Source organism: Schistocerca gregaria, chromosome 8 (genome assembly GCF_023897955.1).
Source record: "Schistocerca gregaria isolate iqSchGreg1 chromosome 8, iqSchGreg1.2, whole genome shotgun sequence".
Classification (NCBI taxonomy): Eukaryota; Metazoa; Arthropoda; class Insecta; order Orthoptera; family Acrididae; genus Schistocerca; species Schistocerca gregaria.
In genome coordinates, this window is record NC_064927.1 from 173,286,725 (window position 1) to 173,310,030 (window position 23,306).

Genomic DNA, 23,306 nt, shown 5'->3' on the forward strand with positions numbered 1-23,306 from the left:
CATGCCATCTGCAAGATGTAAAGACAAACAAAAGATGTTTGCTCTAAATGTCAGAAAGTTTTATATTTCCATCAGTGTGTGCATTACAGAGGTATGCGGAAGGCATACAAATAAAATATGGGACAAGTAACAATATGTTCCACCTTTTAAATCAGAAGTACAGAATTTCTCCGATACTGATAAACTAGTGCATATGTCATTAGACGAAAAGACTCTAATGGCAAATTTAACATATGATAGCACTTTAGACAGTTTTTTTGGTGTTTAAGGACTTGGGATCTACACACACAATACATTTCTCCCACTGTTTGGCAGTTGCTTGTCCCACTTAGAATAGCATAAGGATGAAGGTTGTACTCGTGGCAACAGGCGACAATAACTAAAACGCAGTAGGCCTATGGAACGACAAATGGGGTGTCGATCCCTTCTGCATGTAGAGGTACATCTCTGTGCTTCTTATGTGTGAATCAATGTGTTTATATTCCATTGATATCAACGTGGTAAGCCGCAGTACTATCCAACATCACATGTGTCTCTTCATGGATGTATTGTAAGTTGCCATAGGATTCATGAGTTTTATACCTATTTGCGTTTATTTTGGAATCATTTTTAGAAATATCTATGTCTTCTGATGCAAAATAAACTCTTGAAGGCAAAATAATAATAATTCAGATATTTCGTAAATCACATAGGATAGGGATGCAAAACAAATACTATGCATATTTCGCATCTGAAGTTCTCCTTTTTCACCGCTTTGAGCACGAGTGTCACTCCAGTTGTCAAACAGTAACAACTTTCACAGCACTGAGTGTCTCAACTGTTATATTAGACTGTGGTTCAGTGTATGTCTACAGTGCCACCATCTTTAGTAGTGCCACCTCCCTTTATTTTTTACCTCCATTATGGCAATATACAGTGTTAGATGTCTAACGCCATCTCCACAAGAGATTAAATAGTTTAGTTTATGCAGTGGGGGTACTACACAAAGTAATGGATTTAATGGTGAAGAAAACTATATATCACATGTATTTCATCACTTATAAGATATGGAATAATTTTTTGGGGTGCTGAAAAGACTAACCTCCTTCGAATCTTCAAACTACAAAAAAAAAAAAAAAAAAATCAGAGCAATGACCGGAACCAATAGTAGACATTCATGCAAGCCACTTTTCGATAGCCTGGATTTCATGACAATCCCGTCCATCCTCATATATGAAATACTTCTCTTTGAACAGAAAAACTCGCATCTGTTTGAAGGAAATACATTCACACATGCCTATGAAAGTAGACATAAATTGAAATGCATGCTACCTTGTCACCGACACACAGTATATGAAAATACTCCATATTACATGGCTCTGAAGATCAGAAATAAGATAAGGTCAATATTTGGGGAACCCACATTGGATACTATTGGCACGAACCTAAAAAGCAAATGTTATTATAGTCTAGAAGAATTTCTAAATGTATAAAGAGCAAATGTCATAGTTTAGAAGAATTTATAAGTAGGAACATGGAGTAAGGATACAACTAAAAATGATATACTTTCGAATCCATAGAGATACAAAGCATAGACGTTCACTGTATATTCCTTTTTTTATGTAGAATTATAGTTTGAATGGCAGTTTGCATTCTGTTCAGTACAGCCATACTTCATGTAGGTGTGTGAATTCTATGGTAATGATTCGATGAGTTACGAAGAGGTTTAAAATATAATGTTGTATTTACTACAATAAGCACTGTATGTATTACATATTTCCTGTAATATATAAAATACTGTAACAACTTAGGTTAAAGACTGACGAGTCACCAATGTTCTCAATCGAATGATTGTTTAAAAACATGTTATGTGACAATAAAGTGTCTTCTCTTAGGATGCTGAAGATTATATAGGTAGATCACATAACTAATGAGGAGGTATTGAATAAATTGGGGAAAAGAGGAGTTTGTGGCACAACTTAACAAGAAGAAGGGACCGGTTAGTAGGACATGTTATGAGGCATCAAGGGATCACCAATTTAGCATTGGAGGGCAGCGTGGATGGTAAAAATCGTAGAGTGAGACCGAGAAACGAATACAATAAGCAGATTCAGAAGGATGTAGGTTGCAGTAAGCACTGGGAGATTAAAAAGCTTGCACAGGATAGAGTAGCGTGGAGAGCTGCATCAAACTAGTCTCAGGACTGAAGACCACAACAACAACAACATCTTATCTTATTTTATCTTAACAGAAGTCTGCCAGTGGTGGTGTAGTGCTACATCTGTGGCACTGTGGCAGAGTAGGTTTTTGCAGTGATCTCTATACTGGAGATCACTGGTTTTTTTGCATAGATCTCTAAGGTCTATGGTTTCTTGTGTGCATTGAGTAGTAGTCTTTGGTAAATATGGCTGCGTTAAAGTTGTGGGAAGTGGGGAAAGCAGGTAATTTAAGAATTTACATGGTGTAGTGGTATTTCTGTTATACGTATGGTTAAATAAACGAAATCAAAGTTTATGGAAGAGATTCGTGTCACAAAGTCAATGTTTTTCTATTCAAGGTCGGTTGTTGAGACGTGTATATGGCATAACCTGTGTCACCCCATCCCGCAGTAATTATAAATATGTGAATGCAGAGGAAGAAAGTATGGAATTCAAAGATATAACAGACCGTGCAGCTCAGACTATGTTTTGGACTGAACTTTTCAGAGGTAATTTACTGTACTAGAATGAACTTCGTGGGTTCTGTGCCAGGATAGGTGCTAAACTTAATTCCCTCATGACAGGGGCCGGCGTAACATTGGCACATATATTTAAGGAGCCAGCGACAATAAATTATCCTTTCGAGAAGGGTCCACTGAGTCCGAGGTTCCGCGGTGAACATGCCCTACGCAGGTATCCATCAGGTGAAGAACGCTGTATAGCGTGTAAACTCTGCGAGGCAATTTGCCCGGCACAGGTGAGACTTTTACTATTTACTTGTTTCATTGGTTGCTGAATCGTGAGGTAATTATCAGAAAGAATTCCATAGCCCATAATTAGCCTAGTGCACACACACAGACTCACACCTTCCTATGCCCCTCAGACTTTTGGATTACTGACATCAGTCGGAGCATTTTTTGTGACAAGCAAAAATAACCTGATTTACTGTTAAATTTTTCCTCCGTGAGATGGTGTTTCATTGGAGCAGTATCGAAACTTTTAACCCATGAAGTTCTCCTGTGCTTCAACTATTTCAGAACACAATGTAGCTAACTTTGCATTGCATTATATCTTATTAAATGAGATCACTAACAACCAAAAGTAGTTATTCATTGGTAAGACACTATTAGGTCAGATTGTTAACTTAGTATGAGTTGTGGAAGTTAGTCCCTAAACATTTGTCACACAGAAGTCATTGTCAAATAGTGACATGGAAGAAATACCTATTCATTGAAAGTGTAACTTCACAAACTATAAAGAAGGTTGCTTTACATGTGATTATCATGAAACTGATATTAAGGGTAATACATCATTTCATTTGGAGCTCTTAAAATAATATTCTATGCATCTTACGTATTTCCAGATATTAATTATGGTATTAAATGTGCGAACATAGTTGACACTCGGCATGCTGCCTGATGGGAGCAGCTGTAAATGGGAAATACCCTTAGTCACTCCCATCAGCCACTGTGCCAAAATGTCAACTTTGTTTGCGTGTACAATATGCACATGTTAAAAGAGGTAATTTCATTGTAAACAATATTGTTCCATCTTGCAGCCATAATGATGTCATTTATAGTACAGAACACTTTAAGATATCCAATTGTTCAATTGGACTTCATATAGATGGTGAAATCAGCAGAGCAGCGTGTTTCCTCCTTTTTATGATAAAAGTTGTGCTGTATTAGCAAATTTGTCATAGACTTTTTATTTGCTTTCAGAGTTTCTTAGCCTCAGTGGTGTTTAAGTTGACTTTTACAGCTGAAGTGCATTTAACTGTGTCTGTGGCTCTTCCATAGTGTGCTAAAGTTTGCAATTCCTTCCCATTATTCATAGCCAATCAGGTGATAGTATGCAATAGCCACTGAGAATTGCTGAAGCTAATGACTTGTTTTGGCAGAAGATAAGAGTTGATTACTTTTGTTTACGATGTAGCATAAATGCATGATTATCAGGGTGTCTGTTGTGGATTGTGAAATTGTTTTCTGGTTTATGTATGTATTTCCTGTGTTGTATGTTTCTTAGGCTATGTCAGGATGTTGTGGCATATTTTTTATTCCGATGTTGTAGTTTGGTTGTGAGGTGTCAAAGCCAAAAGATGTGACAGGCTGTGATAACCGACTGATCTTTAGCGTATCATTCTGAAAAGTTTGAGTATTTGTGAAATGTCCGTATACCAAATGTTGTGGTTATGCAGGAATGTAAGAGTACAGTTTAAAGTTTATGGATTATTCTGTTTTACACATCATCCTGCAAGCAGCCATACAATTTGAAACACTCCACGTCATGACATCATTTATCAAACACTGTTTTCTCATTGGTTCCTTCATCTTCTCTAATCATCTGTTGTGTTAATTTTCCACTGTGCAAACAGTTACGAATGGCAGCATGCAACATAAAAGCCACTGACACAATAAAGTGCACATTTACCAACTCCTACATCTGGCAAACAGTAGGTTCTGTAACTTTCAGAATCCACTCTAAACTGTAGGTAATCTGTAACTGTCTATAGTTTGTAAATTGAAAGTCGGGAAAAGGAAGTTGTACCCTTCATTATTAAACCACTATGTGTAGGATACTGAACCATTAAATACCAGGCTTCGGCATTAACCTGTGATATCATCAAAGAGGCAAGCATAAGCAACTTGACTATGTCCACTATGTCAGCCATGTCACTTTTGCAACGGTAATGAAATCACATTAATAGCAGTTTTATCATAATAAATATGACCTAAAGCACCTAAAAGCAATAGTACCTAACACGATATAAACAGGAATTTTGAGGTTTTGGGTGGGCATTCCATCTATATTTGAAATAAATTAAAAAATTCTTTAATCTCACATTATATAAATCCTCCAAAGAACATCATAGATTTGATATTATTATTTTCGCTTAACCTCTATAACAAAACTGAAATAGAGTATGAGCTACCCACAGGGCAGTAATACTCTCAGGGAGGACTGGAGAACACAATACTGATGATAGATTCACTTCATATCTATATGGCTAAAATGAAATTGCCAGCCAACTGTGAAATGAATGAAGATATTAGGAAGATAACATACCAGTTATGACAGAAGACTGGCATAGTTACATGCACTTAACTAACTTCAGTACAGAGCAATACCAAACAATTACGAAAATACCATATTCACACTGAATCCAAATAACACGCCAGTATAAATTTACATTTGATATCATTAGCTTCAGTTTACGTGTATAGCTAAAGTGAAATTCGCGATACCACTAAACATGCATCAGTGCATTCACAGTAAAATTCACATACTAAATAAACACATCTTAATAGGTTACATTTTAGATAGAACAATACGTGAAATAAGGAAAAGACAACCACTCGCATAAAAGACTGTGGGGTTCATTGATACACGTACGGCAACAGAAAACATTGAGAAGCTTTTGAGCTGTGGCTTTTTTTCTAATACAACATAAACACATTCACACCCAGAAACACACTACTACAGTGACTGTGAATCCTAGTGGGTGTTTGGATGGCAGTGTAGTTGCATGTGTGAATTTGTGCTCTTTCTGTTAGATTACAGTGGTTATCGACCTTCTTTAGACCATTGCCCCTGACTGCGCTCATACATTAGGTGATAACCTTGCTCTTCTTCACCCCCCCCCCTCCCCCTGCCCATCACGGCCTTGCTGTGCTGGTACTGCGAACGGCTGAAAGCAAGGGGAAACTACGGCCGTAACTTTTCCCCGAGGGCATGCAGCTTTACTGTATGATTAAATGAAGCAACTTGCACAGGATAGAGTAGCATGGAGAGCTGCATCAAACCAGTCTCAGGACTGAAGACCACAACAACAACGTAAATATCTGTAGCCTACTAAACAAAGACCAAAAATAAAGCATGATTGAGTATCAAACTAAACATCCCAAAAGTGAATACTGTCAAATTAAATACCCATCCGACATTCCTACCCCCAACCAACCACCTCCCCATCAATATGCAGGCACTGGCCATCGTAGCAAACCTGTGTTTTGAGACAGACTGGTGCTTAGTGCAAAGGCTGGCAAGTTGCCGCAGCGGCAAGATTGTCCTCTGTGTGACCACTAAAATGGAATGGCATGCATTTGTGACACGGCCTGCCTCCCACGGCTCAAGGTCACAAACCATATTGTGTGGCCAGGTCTTAAGCTAATTTTTCTTCCATAAATTCTGTCACTTTGTCATTACTGGGACAATTTATGTGAAGTTTGAGGATTGTCAGTTTCCAGAGTCACATACGAGGAATTTTATAACTTTTTTTAGTTTTCTTCAAATAGTTTTTCATCCAAAAGCAGTTTTACATTTTGTTGATTACTGCAGACCCAAAGTACCAGCTAACATTAAAATATACCACTTTGGTCTTAGTGAACAAATTATATATATATATATATATATATATATATATACTTCCAAATGCTAACTTTGTCTTTTGCTGCTGGGAACATTTGAGTATATACATCATTTCGGTAAAAATCAGTTACAAACTTTACAACTTTTTCAGCAATCATTTATTTACTTTTGAGTTAGGAATTGACAAAATACCAATTTATGTTTTCAGTCTACATACTCATTAATGTTGAGTTATGACTTATTGAGAGGAAGGAGGTAAAGTGAAAACTTGATATTATTATTATTATTATTATTATTATTATTATTATATCTGTTGCTACCTTTCTTAAATTAACAATATTGTATCAAAGTCTTGCAGCTTTCTCAATTTCATCATCTGCTTTATCTTCCTTACTGTCATAAACTTCAACCCTACAATATATGCTGGGAACACACTTTTTTCCAAAGTATGCTTCACTTTTTCTTGCTGCAGTTTGCCACATGAAGTCTTGCTGTGATTTGAAATGGAATGAATGTTTAAGGAAGAACAGCTCAAATCATCCAAAGTTGTATTTGTGTCCACTTGCTTTGATGTTTTAGTACGGATTTGTGAAATGTTGCCTCCGGATCACCTGCATCGCTTTCATTTCCATCAGTGATTTCAGTTTTTCTTACAATATGTTGTAGAGTGTCTTTCTTTTCTTGGTTGTATATAGATTACCCTTGCATTAATTACACAAATACAAGCTTACAGACCTCAAGGATTTTTTAATTGTGTGTCTGTATTTTGATATTACCACAGCAAGTTCTTTGATAGCTTTCAAAAACTTGTAAGTAATAGTATTTGTGAATCAATGTCTAGTAGTTCTTTCATGATCTTCTGGGAAGTTTGTATTGGACCATAGAAGATTGACTCTTTCTGGTCTTCACTCATCTCTGAAATTTTTGAAGGGTTTTTATGAGGTGTGGCTTGTCAAATGATAGTTTTTCAAGTAATTGTTCAACACTACATGAATTCATAGTTTCCATTGTGATTATCAGAACACTACCTCATTTAAAACACACTTCATTACAAATATTGGGTTGGTGCATAAGTTTGTAGTGTTTTTCCATAAGTTCAATAGACACAACAAATACACATAACGGAGATTTAATCATTAATAATATATTCTCCTTCACTGCTTACAACAATCTGCCAATGCTGGGGTAACTTTTTAATTCCAGTCTGTAGAAATCACTTGGTTTTGAGGTGAAAAACCCATCATGCCGTGCTTGGAGTGTATTTTCATTGTGGAAACTTTGAAGTTTGGTAAATAGAGAGCGGAAGAAGTGACAATCTGAGGGTGGATGATCATGTGAATAAGGTGGATGTGGAATGACTACCCAATCCAAATGCTGTATAGTGATTTTTGTCAGTCTAGTAGAAAGCAGATAGGTGTTATCGAGTAGCATCTCTTCATGCACTCTTCCTGGTCATCCTTTTTGGATTGTCTCTTCAATATGTCTCAGTTGTTGACAGTAAATGTGAAACATGATGGCTACACCTGGGGGAAGCAATTTGTAGTACACCGTCACTATTCCACCAGATGCATAACATTATCTTTTGTGGATGCGTGCAGTTCGTTGTGCGGGGAATTGCTGCTTTTTTGGGCTCAGTCATTCCTTTCTTTTTCTTGTGTTAGCATAAAGATGTTATTTATCATCACCAGTAATGATGCAGGATAGGAATGTTCGATGTTGTTCACGAGTCAGTTGGTGATGATCAGGCAGAGATGCACAATGGCCACCCACTGATTTTTGTGATTTTGGCTTAGAGCATGCAGTACCCACACATGCAATGTTTGAACCTTCCTCATTGCATGCTAATGTCACACAATGGTATATGATCCCAGATCATCACATTTGCCAGATCGCAATCCACTGATGTGGATCTTAGTGGATTAATGTGTTTGGACAATCTTCATCAAATCCGAAAGGTCTTCATGAATGTGGAGTTGCTAATGTCAAAATGATCCTTCTTAAAACAAGAAAACCATTTTCTTTCCATGCTCTATTAGATGGCATTATCACTGTAATGGTGCAGATGTTCCTGGTTGCTTCTGCTTACGTCACCCCACTATTGAACTCGAGCGAAAGAATCTGATGGAAATGTTCAGGTTTCTCCACTTGACACTCCATTTTCTAGCTTCCACAGATCCACTCACTATCTCCAGTCAGCAAAACAATACAAAAATTCAAGTAGCGATAGTGAACTACAATTGAAAAATTACTGTCAGTAAATAAACCTTAGTAACGAGAATACCAACATGCAAAACAAAAACGCCACGAACTTACGCACCAACCTAATAAAATGATAAATGGTTGCATTGCAGACGAACAGTCTCATAGGAGGACAAAAAGCAACATAGGTCAAATGGACTGATTCTTGCATACTTTCCATGTCTGTACAGGTTTCAAGCAAGCTCCTGCAGGCACAGAGAACATTTTCTTATCTATGGGTTCAGCAGCACAGATAAACGCTATACGTTATAGTCTTTCAGAAATTACAAGGTAATTAGTAAAATGAAATACATTCTTCACACTTACATTTAATTTGTCAGCCCATAATAATTATTTAAATATACTAATTTTGTACCCTTTCATCAGAGGAAGTGGATATTAGGACTGGGTGAACTTACTTTGAATGAGCCTTTTTTTCATACAGGAAAAAGTATTTTGGTTTCATATTTATTTGTGTGGCCATTCATAAAAAAACACACTTTTTTATTAGAAAGTCTACAATCTTGGGAATTACTTAAGACGAAAACTAGCTTCCCAGCAGGTTGCAGAAATGCTATATAAGCTTTTTTCTACTTGTTAGTATATTTTTCCCAAAGTGGGAAAGTGACATAGGTGGTCTGTTCACAAAATTCCCTAACATTGTCCACAAATTTTTTCTATACTTCTCTATTACTTATTGTGCAAGGTCTCCTTCAAAATACTCTCATCCACAATTGATACACTGCTCTCAATGCCTTTTCCACTTCCAGAAGCAGTATTGGTTCACTTGTTGCTGCATTGGATGAAGCACCATCTGTGAATTTTCTTTTCTCTCATTTATTGTTGCAAATCTTTGTCCTTTCAATTGAGTTTTCAGCGTTAGAAATAAAAAAAAGTCAGCAGGGGCCAGGTCTGGAGAGTACGAAGGATGACACGGCTCACTAATTTTGCTTTTTGTGCAACAGTTACATACCAACAGGGATGAATGTGTGGGTACTTTGATGTCATCCAAGAGCCACGAGTTAGCTCACCACATTTCAGACCATTTCCTTATCACATTTTCTTACAGGCATTGCAACACATCCTGATAGTCCCATTGCCTAACAGTTTGTCCCTGTGGCACGAATTCATGATGAACTAATCATTCAGAGTTAAAGAATACTATCGGCATGCCTTTCACATTCGACCTGATCGGAGGATCTTTTGTTGGTGTTTGACGACCTTTCCCAACCCATTGTGGAAGCTGAACCTTGGTCTCAACAGCATAAGCATAGACCCACATCTTATCAGCAGTTATGATTCCCTTAAGGAACATCTCACTCTCATTTGTGAGACCCAAAAGCTCTTCACAAACTGCAAGGAGAAGATCTTTTTGGCCTTTACTCATGAGCTGCAGGATGAACTTGGTTGCAACACTGTGCATTCCAAGATTCTGTGTCATGATTTCAAGACATGCTCCAACTGAAATGTTACATTTTTCTACAATCTCTCTGACAGTCAGTCTTCAGTTGGCACTCACAATTTCATTGATGTGACATGAGCATCATCAGTAGACGTCGAAAAGTGTCCTGAATGAACACCATCTTTAACTTCCATCTGGCTATTTTTAAACCTTGTGAACTATTCATAACACTGAGTATGGTTTAAGCACTCATCACCATAGGCTTCGTGCATCATTTGGTGTGTCTCTGCAAAGGTTTTCTAGAGTTTCTACGCAAAACTTAATGCAGACGAGTTGCTCCTCTAACTTTGCCATCTTGAAATTTACCAACTGTGCTACACTACATTCTACTCAATAAAGCACTGAATAATAACTAACAAAAATACAACATCGAAACTTCTGGTAGTTGTATACTAAACACAGGCATGTGCAGGGATGCCAACCACATTTCGCTCCAATACACCATTGGCATTAAATCATGAATGTTCTGCCATTTTTTGAACAGACATCACACTTTAGGATTGTTTTGTAATTTTATTTGTGACTTTACTGCATGAATAGTTGTGTGACTCTTAACTATATGCCTCTAATCTCTGAAGAAATTTCAAATCAAAAGCACCTCAAAGGTCTCAATTATTATGAGTGTTTATGTAGAAAAGTACCACTTCGTAAGTACATTCTCACAGAGCCAAATTGTCAAAACATCACTACGCTGAAAATTCAGGACAAATAAACTGCAGAAGGTCTTATGTTTTTTTTTTTTTTTGAAAATCTGAGATGAGGGTTAAAAGTCCTAGAATTACTGGGTGATTCAACATGATCTGATAAGCAGTTGTGGGTGTGCCAGTCGGACAATGAATGGACATCATTTAATTCCAATATGACAGACATAAAGGAATTATGGACAAAGTTTAAACTGGTTGTAAATCACATTGTGCAGAAGTGTGATCCGAGTAAGGAAACAAGGGATGGGATAGACTAACGGTGGTTTTAATAACAAAATTCAGAAAGTGCTAAATAAGCAGTGACTATTGCACTTTTGGTTCAAAGCAGAATGTGCCTATAATGACAGGTAAAAGGTAGTAGAAAGATGCAGAAAAAATAAAACTATTACCACTGCCATACCTTAGCAAAAGATCCTGCTGAACCAGAGAAAACACTGGTCCTACATAAAATCCCTAAGCGGGTTGAAGTCTCTTATCCAGTCACTCGTAGACCAATCTGGTGTGGCGGTAGAGGACAGCAAAAGGAAAAATATAGTTCAAAATTCCACATTTAGGGAATCATTCATAAAGAAGGATCATACAGTCATGCCGTTATTTGACTATCACACAGGGTCCCATATGGAGGGCATAGTAATAGGCATCCTTGACGCAGAGAAACAAATGAAAGAATTTGAAAATAAGTAACTCGCCAGGTCTGGATGAAATTGCAGTTTGGTTTACACACAGCACTTTAAGGCATTAGTCTCTTATTCAGCTTACATTTATCACGAATCTCGCCCAACACCAAGTCCAAAGTGACTGGAAAAAAGTGCAGGTGATTACTGTATGTAAGAAAAGTAAAAGAAAGAACCTTGAACAATGCTGAGTTTGAATATAATTAAGTTCGTTGGGAGGGAAAAGGTTCTGTCCACCAGTGAGAATAGATTTAAAAATCACTGCTTGTGCAAAACTCGGCTTGGCCTTTCATCACATTATGTCCTGTGAACTATGGATGGAGGGCAATAGGCAGATTCCATATTCCTAGATCTCAGAAAACGATTTGACACAGTGTCCTCCTGCAGACTGCTAATGAAGTTACAAGCATACAGAATAAGTTCTCAGATATGTGAGTAGCTCAAACACTTCCTAAGTAATAGAGCCTAGTACATTGTCCTCAACTGTTATTCATCAGGGACAAGGGTATCAGCAGAAGTGCCCCAGGGAAGTGTGATATGACCCGTCTTATTCTTTATATTCATAGATTATCTGACAGACAGACAGTGACCATCAATTTATGGCTGTTTGCTGATGATGCTGAGGTGTAATGGAAGATGTGGTTGAGTGACTATAGGATCATGCAAGTTCATTTGGACAAAATTTGTACGTGGTATGATGGCAGTGTGCTCTAAATGTAGAAAAATGTAAGTTAATACAGATGAGTAGGAAAAGCAATCCTGTAATGTTAGAATACAGCATTGGTATGGTGAAACGGCCAGATTGATTAAATATCTAGGTGTGACATTGCAAAGAAACATGAGATAGAATGAGCACATAAGACAGACAGTAGGGATGACAGATGGCCGACTGTATCAATATCACAGAGGTACTTCAGGAACTCAAATGGGAATTGCTAGAGGGAAAGAAACATTCTTTTCAAGAAAAGCTATTGAGAAAATTTTAACAGTCTGCATTTGAAACTGACTGCAAAATTATTCTGCTGCCAATGCATCTGTTGTGTAAGGACCCTGAATATATGAGAAGCTAGGGCTTGTAAGTATGACAAACATTTTTTCTCTCACTCTATTTGCAAGTGGAACAGGATAGGAAATGACTATTAGTGATAAAAGGTACCCTCCATCATGCACCATACATTGTGTAGCATGTATATAGATGTATGTTGTGTAGTATGTATGTATGTAGATATGGAATGAGTAAGCTGTATTCATAAAACCTGTAAGAAATTCATAATGCAATGGATCAATTTTTATAAGCAGAAAGAGAAATGCCTAGCAGCAGTCTTTGAATTCTGTTTCTAATCACAAACAATTTAACAGTTGATCAGGAGAATTAAAGGGAGATTAGAACTTTACTATGATTTCGGCATAATTCCTTGTTGTGTAGCTTTTCTATACTACCATTGTCCGTGAGATATGACTCGAAGTTGATCTATTGAGGAACCTGAATGTTTCAGTCTGACAAACTCATGTTATTGACATTTATGTTTTTAAAACAAAAACATTTGTGCAATCTGTATCTATAGACTCTTACAAAAAATTGGCTTTCTTTTGATACATCCTGCAGTCACTGATTTATCAGTCATAGCTGCAATACTGTGGGAATTAATAAATACCACGGCAGATTGAATTCTACATCTACATCCATACTCCGCAAGCCACCTGACGGTGTGTGCTTGTCCAATTGTGGTGTCCTGTAATTGGATGAGGTCTAAAAACTCTCTGTGAATATATGGTATTTCATTCAGTTTCCTAATAATAATTAACAGGAAACTTATTTGCATGTTCCGTAGATCATAATCGCAACTTTTCCGTACGGTAAGTAACAACTCAGATTTAGTTATACTAATAACTGTAAAACATTTTCTCACTATAAATATGGTAACATGAGCTGACCATTTACGGTACATGATATCCAGTGTTATTTTCGTACATGCATACAAATTGATTTACAGTTAACTACATTCAATCTAGTGCTCCCCTCTCTCTCTCTCTCTCTCTCTCTCTCTCTCTCTCTCTCTCTCTCTCTCTCTCTCCCTCTCCCTCTCCCTCTCTCTCTCTCTCTCTCTTTCTCCTTCCTTCTTCACACCATCACCTCCCCATTGTTCTTACCTTAAACTGCAGCTCCACATCATGGCTGCAACTTTGTCCTGAGCTGACTACATCAGCTAGTAGTAAATGAATAATTTTAACCTGTAAATAAACTAGACTACTGTCTTCTCACTCCCAAATCCAATCATATGACAAATTTCATAATTCCCATGTCAAGTGATGCAAGAACTGGAAGAATTTAATAAATCTAAAATGAAATGACATCATTATGAAGGCCACTTTCTGTAGTGGGCAAAATATTTGTTCGTTTTAAAACATGACTCTCAGAAATCCCAATTAGCAGACTGTATTTGGAGGACCTGCAAACTAAAGCTTTCAGACACTCTTGGATCATAAGTGGAGCATTACTGCTGTAAGGTATAGGTCTGTGTTGCGAGTCCCAGCTTTCACCTATCAGGAATTTCTAATTAGGTTCATTTTACAAATTACAGTAATAGGTGATTCAATTACACAAAAAACTTAAATTATTTATTTGCAAGTTTCTCAGGGCACAGTTGCAGCCATGAATGTGGAGCTGCAGTTTAAGGTAAAAACAATGGGGAGGTGGGGATGTGGACAGGGGGGGAGAGAGAGAGCTAGTTTTTTATATTTCACTTACGCAGACATTGTTATTTATTGTATAATTCCTTACACAAAATTTTATGTTCAAGGCCATCACTATTGAAGCAGAGGAACGAGAAGATGGAAGTCGCCGAACAACACGCTATGATATTGACATGACGAAATGTATATATTGTGGATTCTGCCAGGAAGCTTGTCCTGTTGATGCCATAGTGGAGGTTTGTTCAGATATAAAAGTATCCCTCATATGAATTTTAGATTCATTGTAAGCCTGCATTGTTTTGATAGTTCCGTTTAAAAAGTCTCTGGTTCTTTGTGTTGCACAGCTGAAGCATTTACAAAGAAATGAATGTTATCTAGCAGAAAGGCATATCACAGTTTAAGTGAGAACATCTGTGCAGTTTGCTCTAGGGTAACTAAAGAATGTTACAGTGTACGTGGCTCTTCCATTTTTTGCTGCAGTTGGTAACTGTGTGATGAGTGATGGGAGGTGAATGGTCACATTTGTTCGTGACACAGAGCAGGAAAAAACTAAATATGGTGACACTGACCTGTAGTGAAGTCTGGGGTTAGGTTGGAATGTGACAATTTCGCTACGGGTGGGGGAAGCCAATGAATGTGACTGGAAGAAATGTAGACATGCTGTCAGAATGACCTAAAGTGAAGCTCAAAGCTGAGGTTAGGTTGGAATATGACAATTTGGTTGAGAGTTGGCAAAGCCGATGAAACTATATGTACCAACAGACTGACCTCTAGCAAGCTCAAGACTTATATTAAAATGAAAGCAGACAATTTCAATGTAAGTTGGTTAACAAATCTTAGTGCAAAATATATAATTGCTGCAATAGATTTATATGTAGCATATATATTCATCTTTTCAGTGACTGCTTCTATGTTTTTATTTCTGATTTTACTGAAAATTCTGATGATACATTAAATTCTAATTAATGAAATAAAATAATAGCTAAATTCATCTGCAAAACATAGGAAACTGACAAGCATTCTTATTGACTACTGACAACCAGCTCCCCATTCGTCAGTTTCGTTTCGCATCATTCATTGCGTAGTTACCAACCCAGTGAGTTGCTTTTAATCATTGGCTTCTTATCTTCACTTTACCTGCCTTGTAAATAAGGGACTCCATTCTACATCTTAAAGATTTAGTGGGGCTTGCAGGTTTCATAATGTTTCCAAAACTGTTGTGGTTACCACACCTAAAGGCAAGGTCCCTGAAATCGCGGAAGTGTTTTAACCACAGTTTGGGGAGAGGACAGAATACATTTGCCCCAGTTTCATAAAGTAGTCATGTGATAAGGCTAGATTATGGGTACATAATTTGTGGACCAGCAAAACCTACTTACCTCTAGATCATAGATGCTAACAACCATGACACCAGGCTGGTCACATGTCTACAGGACTAACCCTATAACCAGTTTTTGTACTGAGGCTTGGGTGCTACCCTTGCTAGCTGGTAGCAGTTCATGGTGCATGAGGAATATAAAATTGTCGTTGTACCAGCCTACCACACCATTATTTGTTGTATAATGGAACAATTTTTTTTACAAATTGTCAGTGATCATGAAGCCCATTTAGAAACCATGTGAAGAATGGGATAAAATAATTTGGTGTGCAGCAAGCACCTTCAAAAATTGAAGTTTGATAATCAATTACCACACTCGTTACTGAAAAGGCCCAGGGTAATTTTAAATTTAATGAGATGCAGGAGCGACTGCACTCCTACACATGTTTTATGAAATTTTAAATAAGAACCACAACTGTATTATCATATACACAGGCAAGCCTAAGCAATGAAACTCCCTTTAGTGCTCTGGTTTGCACTGATCGTATCTTCAAAATCTGACTACCTGAAGTATTTACTGTGTGTAGTGAAGAATTATATGATTTTGAGGGCACTGATGCAGATTAGATGTGTTCAGACTGAGACTCCCTGAATGCCCTTCTTGCTCTGCAATACTTGTACCCACCAGATTCATTAATCCAGAATATTCAGGTTGTCCTTTTGTGCCTATAAAGTCTGGGGAAGGAGGTATCATTCTGCTGTGTACCAGAGCACAAGAGGACACGGTAAGCAAATTAGCATATATAGCAACCGTGGAGAGGTGTAGTGTCAATTATGTAGTTCTGTGTGGTGTCCCCAACTTCCTGTCACCACACTTTTGAGGTAGTCATGCAAGGATGGATAGAAGAATGACTGTAAGTGACAGACAATAAGCTGCAGCTAAGAAATGTCAAAGACATGGCCATGACATACTGTATTTACTTGAGGCTAAGCCGCACCTGAAATTTGAGACTCGAAATTAAAGGGCAGAGAAGTTTTAGGCTGCACCTCCAAATCAAAACAAAGTTGGTCCATTATAATATGAGACACAATTTAGGTCGAATGAATGACTATACAGCTACAGTAGTTTGGTTAGAGTCGTAAGCTTAGCAGTCAAGCTTTACCAGGTAGCCATTGCTATGTGTCAGGTGCTCCGTCCGTATTTATATGGGTACCCTTCCTTTTTCACGTGCTTCGTCTGGTTTGAATTGATTGCTTATTTTTCTTTGATCTGATACGTGCCGTTCTCTTTGTTATAGGTGTTTACGTCACTCTAAGCTGAAAATGCTTTACTGCATTGTTTGTCGCTTTCTGATAGTGTTCACGGCCTGTCGCCGCTCGCCGCATGGCTTGCTTTTGTGCACGGTACCGCCACTTACAATTTTTTTCAAAAAGAGGAATCGTCTCATTAGCGAAACAATGGCAAGAGACTGCTATGTGTTGTTACTTACACTGCTGCTTTCTTTCTTAATGATCATCAAGAACCGAATAATAGACTGCGTATGATAGACGATGTTCTGAACGAGAGTTTAACAAAAAATTTTCTCCTCTTGAAAATCTTTGCAGGCGCCTCTTTAGTACATTACAATCTGCACATAAATTAGTCATCTTAGATTTAAAAATAAAATCAATTGCCATGCTTCATTTCTGACTGAATCACTATTAGGCATAAGAAAAATACGAATATAAACATGACATTATATGTCTATTCTTCCGCGTCTGCTGTTGTCTTGCTCTAGTTTCGTAGCTTATTAGGCAGACAGGATTTAAATGAGATAACTGCAAACACGAAAGAATACATGACAAAATGATTATATTCATATTATTCTTATGGTGAAGAGAATACTGCATGTGATTCACAATTCATAAAAGTTCCTATTAGCAACCATCTCTTCTCACAAGTAGGAAAAAAATTCAGAACGTAGAGTTTCCCGTATTGACAAGCAGTCTTGCCATTCGGATTTTCGTAGTACATTGAAATGCTGCTACATTCGAAGATGAACAATACGAAATTTGTATTTACTTCGTTGGATAATGTATGGAAATGCAGTGGTCAAAACTCGGGGTGGAGAAAAAATCTCTTCTTTCACTTTTTAAAATTTATTTACTGATGCAGAGGTTTTGGCACCAGTATTTATCTTTGTGCCTGTAAAGCATGCCTGTGTAGTGCTACATATATTCGACGGCAGAAGTTAGTTGTGACGCCACCTACCAACATTTTTTCAGAACTTCCGCGGACTTTGCACTCGATTCTAAGCCGCAGTCGGTTTTTTGGATTAGAAAAACCGGAAAAAAGTGCAGCTTTGATTCGAGTAAATACGGTACTTATTTTTGGCCATACAGATGAGATGAGGTCTTTTCAGCCTTCTTCACATAGAGCTCCGGTGAGAGAACTGTCCAGTTTGTGATGCATATGGCTTACAGATCAATGTGCCACATTGTGATTGACTATATTTAATGCTCCAACTATAGAGTAGCAGCTGATTTGCCTGCATATTTCCCTTGCATTTAAGCTGACAATGAAGCAAATGGGATGCTACTTTTAAAATTCTGTAAAATGTCACCTTATTACTTAAAATAGTAGAGGATTTTTTAATGTGTTACATGAGTGCCTGGTTCATAACATTTTGTAAGTGACCAATCAGCTATTTACCACTGTCATTATTGTAGCATTCACTCTTGTGTTATCCATCCATCTTTAAAGAAAAGTGTGAGAACAATTATCAGGTTGCATGACAATGTGAATGTGAGTGAGATTGGGGGAGAGTGTTTGCAATATTAAGCAAGATTGAATTTTACCTCTTGGTGGAGATTTGGACATTTTAACCAAATAGGGGGAAATCTACAATGGAATAACAGCATGCAATTTAGTCATATGGCGACATGATAGATACCGTGGCTGTTGTTTGAAGACAAATGTTGATAGTGTTGGGGCAGCAACCAGCCACAAATTTACTTTTAGTTCCTTTATTCAAAGAGTACTGTTACCTGTTTCGAATTATTGTGATTCATCCTCAGACGGTTTACACGCTTTCTTTATGAAATGTGGTGTGTTTTTTGTAGATTAATTGTGCTGAAATATAAAATATTTTACGACAATCAATCTGTAAAAAAACACACCACATGTCATAAAAAGTGTAAATCGTCTGAGGATGAATCACGATTCGAAACCGGTAATGGTACCCTTTGAATAAAGGAACTGAAAGTAAATTTGTGGCTGGTTGCTGCCCCAACACTATCAACATTTGTCTTCAAACAACAGCCACAGTATCCATCATGTCATCATATGACAAAATTGCATGCTGTTATTCCATGGTAGATTTCCCCCTATTTGGTTAAAATGTCCAAATAAAGAAATGTGTAAATGGAAAAAAGTGACAACTTTTAGAATCATTTGTAAAATTTCAGTGCATTTTGTTAAAGTTGTCAGAATAACTAATGGAAATTTTGAACATTGAGACTGTGTAGGCATATTTTTAGCAAATAAAAATTACATTAGTATTTGAGTTCAAGCAGAAATGAGGAATACCGCAATCTCTACGATACCATTTGCATGTTGTTCAGACAAAAATGAGTGTTAGCATCCTACTTAGTAGTCTGTTACCATTGCCACTTTTACCTGTTATTGCATGTTCAATTTAAATTATCCATCTATCTATGTAAACAACACCAATAAAGCTGAAGAGCCATTTTTTGCCCAAGCTGTAACCATCTCTAATGATGATTGTTTATGCTGAGAAGTTTCTCATGTGATGTCCGTTCCAAATATGCATCTGCTGTAGAATGCATCAGAAATGTACTTTCTGGGTTTCAACATAGTTTATTTTAGAATTTTATGCTAAATACTGAAACAATTATGTTAAAAAATTTAGTTGTTTATTATTGTCTAGTGACCACCTTTATACCATGTAGTCTCCTGATTTCACATGTGCACTTCTCTTGGTATTGCCAGCATCATCATGGAGCCCCCATTTGTGTGATGCTGCATTGCAACCTCCGGTATGGAGCTACTAGTAGCCATTATCATCTTTCTATGATGTGCTCATATGTTTCTGTCACTAACAGTTATGATCGTATTTTATAGTACCTGATTTTCTATTTTAATTTTTGTGTAAACCGAGGAGCAGTAATAATTATCAATTTTATGCAAATTGTTATAGAAAATTTGGTTATGTTTCTTCTTAATTCCTTACTGTCTTTTACACTGAGATGAGAAGTCATGGTATACCTCTTAATATTGTGTCCAACCTTGTTTTGCCCAGCATAATACAGCAGCTCGATGTGACGTAGACTCAACAAGTTGTTGGAAGTCCCCTGCAAAAATACACTACTGGCCATTAAAATTGCTACACCAAGAAGAAATGCAGATGATAAACAGGTATTCATTGCACAAATATATTTTGTTAAAACTGACACGTGATTACATTTTCACGCAATTTGGGTACATAGATCCTGAGAAATCAGTACCCAGAACAACCACCTCTGGCCGTAAAAACGGCCTTGATACGGCTGGGCATTGAGTCAGACAGAGCTGGGATGCTGTGTACAGGTGCAGCTGCCCATGCAGCTTCAACACAATACCACAGTTCATCAAGAGTAGTGACTGGTGTATTGTGACGAGCCAGTTGCTCGGCCACCATTGACCAAACATTTTCAGTTGGTGAGAGATCTGAATAATGTGCTGGCCAGGGCAGCAGTTCAACATTTTCTGTATCCAGAAAGGCCCATACAGGACCTACAACATGTGGTTGTCTGCATTATTCTGCTGAAATGTAGGGATTGAATGAAGGGTGGAGTCACTGGTCGTAACACATCTGAAATGTAACGTCCACTGTTCAAAGTGCTGTCAATGCAAACAAGAGGTGACAGAGATATGTAACCATTGCCACCCCATATCATCAAGCCGGGTGATACGCCAATATGGCGATGATGAATACATGTTTCCAATGTGCGTTCACCGCGATGTCGTCAAACACGGATGCAACCATGATGATGCTGTAAACAGAACCTGGATTCATCCGAAAAAATGACGTTTTGCCATTCGTGCATCTAGGTTCATCGTCAAGTACACCATCAGAGGTGTTCCTGTCTGTGATGCAGCGTCAAGGGTAACCACAGCCATGGTCTCAGAGCTGATAGTCCATGCTGCTGCAAACATCGCCGAGCTGTTCGTGCTGATGGTTGTCGTCTTGCAAATGTCCCCATCTGTTGACTCTGGGATCGAGACGTTGCTGCACGATCCGTTAGTCATGTGGATAAGATGCCTGTCATCTTGACTGCTAGTGATTCAAGGCCATTGGGATCCAGCATGGTGTTCCGTATTACCCCCTGAACCCACCGATTCCATATTCTGCTAACAGTCATTGGATCTCGACCAATGCAAGCAGCACTGTCGCGATACGATAAACCGTAATCGTGATAGGCTACAATACGACGTTTATCAAAGTTGGAAACATGATGGTATGCATTTGTCCTCCTTACATGAGGCATTACGACAACGCTTCACCAGGCAACGCTGGTCTATTGCTGTTTGTGTATGAGAAATTGGGTGGAAACTTTCTTCATGTCAGCACGTTGTAGCTGGCGCGACCAGTGCCAGCCTTCAGTGAATGCTCTGAAAAGCTAATCATTTGCATATCACAGCATCATCTTCCTGTCAGTTAAATTTCGTGTCTGTAGCACGTCATTTTTGTGGTGTAGCAATTTTAATGGCCAGTAGTGTATGTAGCCGATCTGCCTGTATAGCCATCTATAATTGTGAAAGTGTTGCCCATTCATAATTTTGTGCACAAACTGACCTCAGTGCCCAAATTATTCAAACTGTACAGAATGTTCTTCAAACTAATCACGAACAATTGTGGCCTAGAGACATGGAGCATTGTCATCTGTTGTAAAAATTCCATCATGTGGGAACTCGAAGTTCATGAATGGATGCAGATGGCCTCAACGGCACCAAACACAACCATGTCCAGTTCAACAGTCAGTTCAGTTGGATCAATGGATCCAGTTCATCCTATATAAACATAGTCCATGCCAATTCTGAGCCACCACCAGCTTGCACAATGCCTTGTTGACAACTTAAATCCATGGCTTCGTAGGATCTGCGCCATATTCAAACCCTGCCATAAGCTCTTTCCAAGTAAAATCAGGACTCATCTGACCAGGCCGTGGAATTCCAGCTGTCTAGGGTCCAACCCGTATGGTTATGAGCCCAGGAGATGCTCTGCAGGCAATGTCGTGCCATTAGCAAAGGCATTCGCATCAGTCATTTGCTGCCATAGCCCATTAATGCCATATTTCACTGTACTGTCCTAATGGATTTGTTAGTTATACATCACACATTGATTTGTATGGATATTCCATGCAGTGTTGCCTTTCTGTTATTATTGACAACTCTGTGTGAACTCTGTTGCTCTAGGTCATTAAGTGAAGGCTGTCAGCCACTGTATCACTACTGTGAGAAGTAGTGCCTGAAATTTGATATTCTTGGCACACTCTTTGACACTATGGAGCTCAGAATATTGAATTTTCTAAAAATTTCTGAAATTTAATTGCCCATGCGTCCAGTTCCAACTACCATTCTCAATTCAAAGGCTGTCGGTTTCCATTACATTGGAAACCTAATGACGGTTCTGCCAATGCATACTCTTTTGTACCTTGTGTAAGCTATACTATCATCGTGTGTATATGAGCATATTGCTATTCCATGACTTTTGTAGTTTGTTTCTTTACTGCCCAAATTATCAAAATATGGTATCTTTATGTTCCAGGGCCCAAATTTTGAGTTCTCTACAGAAACTCACGAGGAATTGTTGTACAACAAGGAAAAACTGTTGAACAATGGTGATAAGTGGGAATCTGAAATTGCGGCAAATATCCAGGCGGATCACTTGTACCGATAAGCAGCTATTTGTAATGTGTATTGTATTAAGTAGGCAAAAATTAAGAAATTTGTGTTATTACACTTGTTGACGTGTGTGTATATCAGTTGTTGATGAAGAAGAAATAAATTGCTGTTTGTGACAGCCATTATTTATAGCAATTCCACTCTGACCTATAACTACTAGTGTGTCCACTTAGCATTCACAATAAAAAATACAGAAGTCGCTCTCTCTGTTAAAGTTTTGTGCCCTCATCACGTAATCACTACATGTGCAATGCTGCACTAGACTGCATGATGGACCTACTTTGTGTTGGCTTCAATGTTTAGAGTTTTAAGAGATATGTGGCCTGTTTGCTTTTCACAACCCTCCATTCCATCAGTCCAGAATTTACTTTTAATAGTCCAGCTCCTTTAACATAAGGTTTGTCCATTTTGATGTGAGGATCGTATTTTATAATTGCTGGAAATTTGTTTTTCTTTTCATCTGCTACAGAACTGGATGTGACATGAGAGGAAACAAGCACGTAAAGTCAGCTGTAAGGAAGGTTAATGGTGGACTTGGTTTATGGATAGAATTCTACGAAAGGGTAGCCCATGAATAAAGAAGACTGCATACAGAAAAGTTTTGGGACTCTTCTTGAGAACTGGTAGTGTTTGGGATCTCCACCAGGTCTCATTAAAGGAACACATTGAAGCCATTTTAAGGCATGCTGATAGATTTGTTACCAGTGCAAGTATTTTGAAAACTGTCC

General features: G+C 38.0%; 1 protein-coding gene across 2 annotated transcripts; it reads left to right on the forward strand.

Moving 5' to 3' along the window:
• Positions 1–2,313: 2,313 nt before the first annotated feature.
• On the forward strand, positions 2,314–22,696 carry LOC126284638 (NADH dehydrogenase [ubiquinone] iron-sulfur protein 8, mitochondrial). Of its 2 annotated transcripts, XM_049983714.1 has the most exons (6): positions 2,314–2,420; positions 2,537–2,686; positions 2,762–2,934; positions 14,422–14,550; positions 19,934–20,049; positions 22,442–22,696. In XM_049983714.1, the coding sequence occupies exons 1-6, from the start codon at positions 2,384–2,386 to the stop codon at positions 22,506–22,508; spliced, it is 672 nt and encodes a 223-aa protein (XP_049839671.1). In that variant the 5' UTR covers positions 2,314–2,383; the 3' UTR covers positions 22,509–22,696. The 2 variants fall into 2 exon arrangements, with proteins under 2 accessions (XP_049839671.1, XP_049839672.1); XM_049983715.1 differs by lacking the exon at positions 19,934–20,049 and having other exon boundaries at positions 2,315–2,420.
• The last annotated feature ends 610 nt before the right edge of the window (positions 22,697–23,306 follow it).

Bases quoted from the DNA above. Each gene is read 5' to 3' on its own strand.
- LOC126284638 (XM_049983714.1), top strand. From the start codon at position 2,384: ATGGCTGCGTTAAAGTTGTGGGAAGTGGGGAAAGCAG. The intron at 2,421-2,536 runs GTAATTTAAGAA...TTTCTATTCAAG, and splicing joins GTGGGAAGTGGGGAAAGCAG to GTCGGTTGTTGAGACGTGTA. The intron at 14,551-19,933 runs GTTTGTTCAGAT...TGTTTTGCCCAG, and splicing joins CTGTTGATGCCATAGTGGAG to CATAATACAGCAGCTCGATG.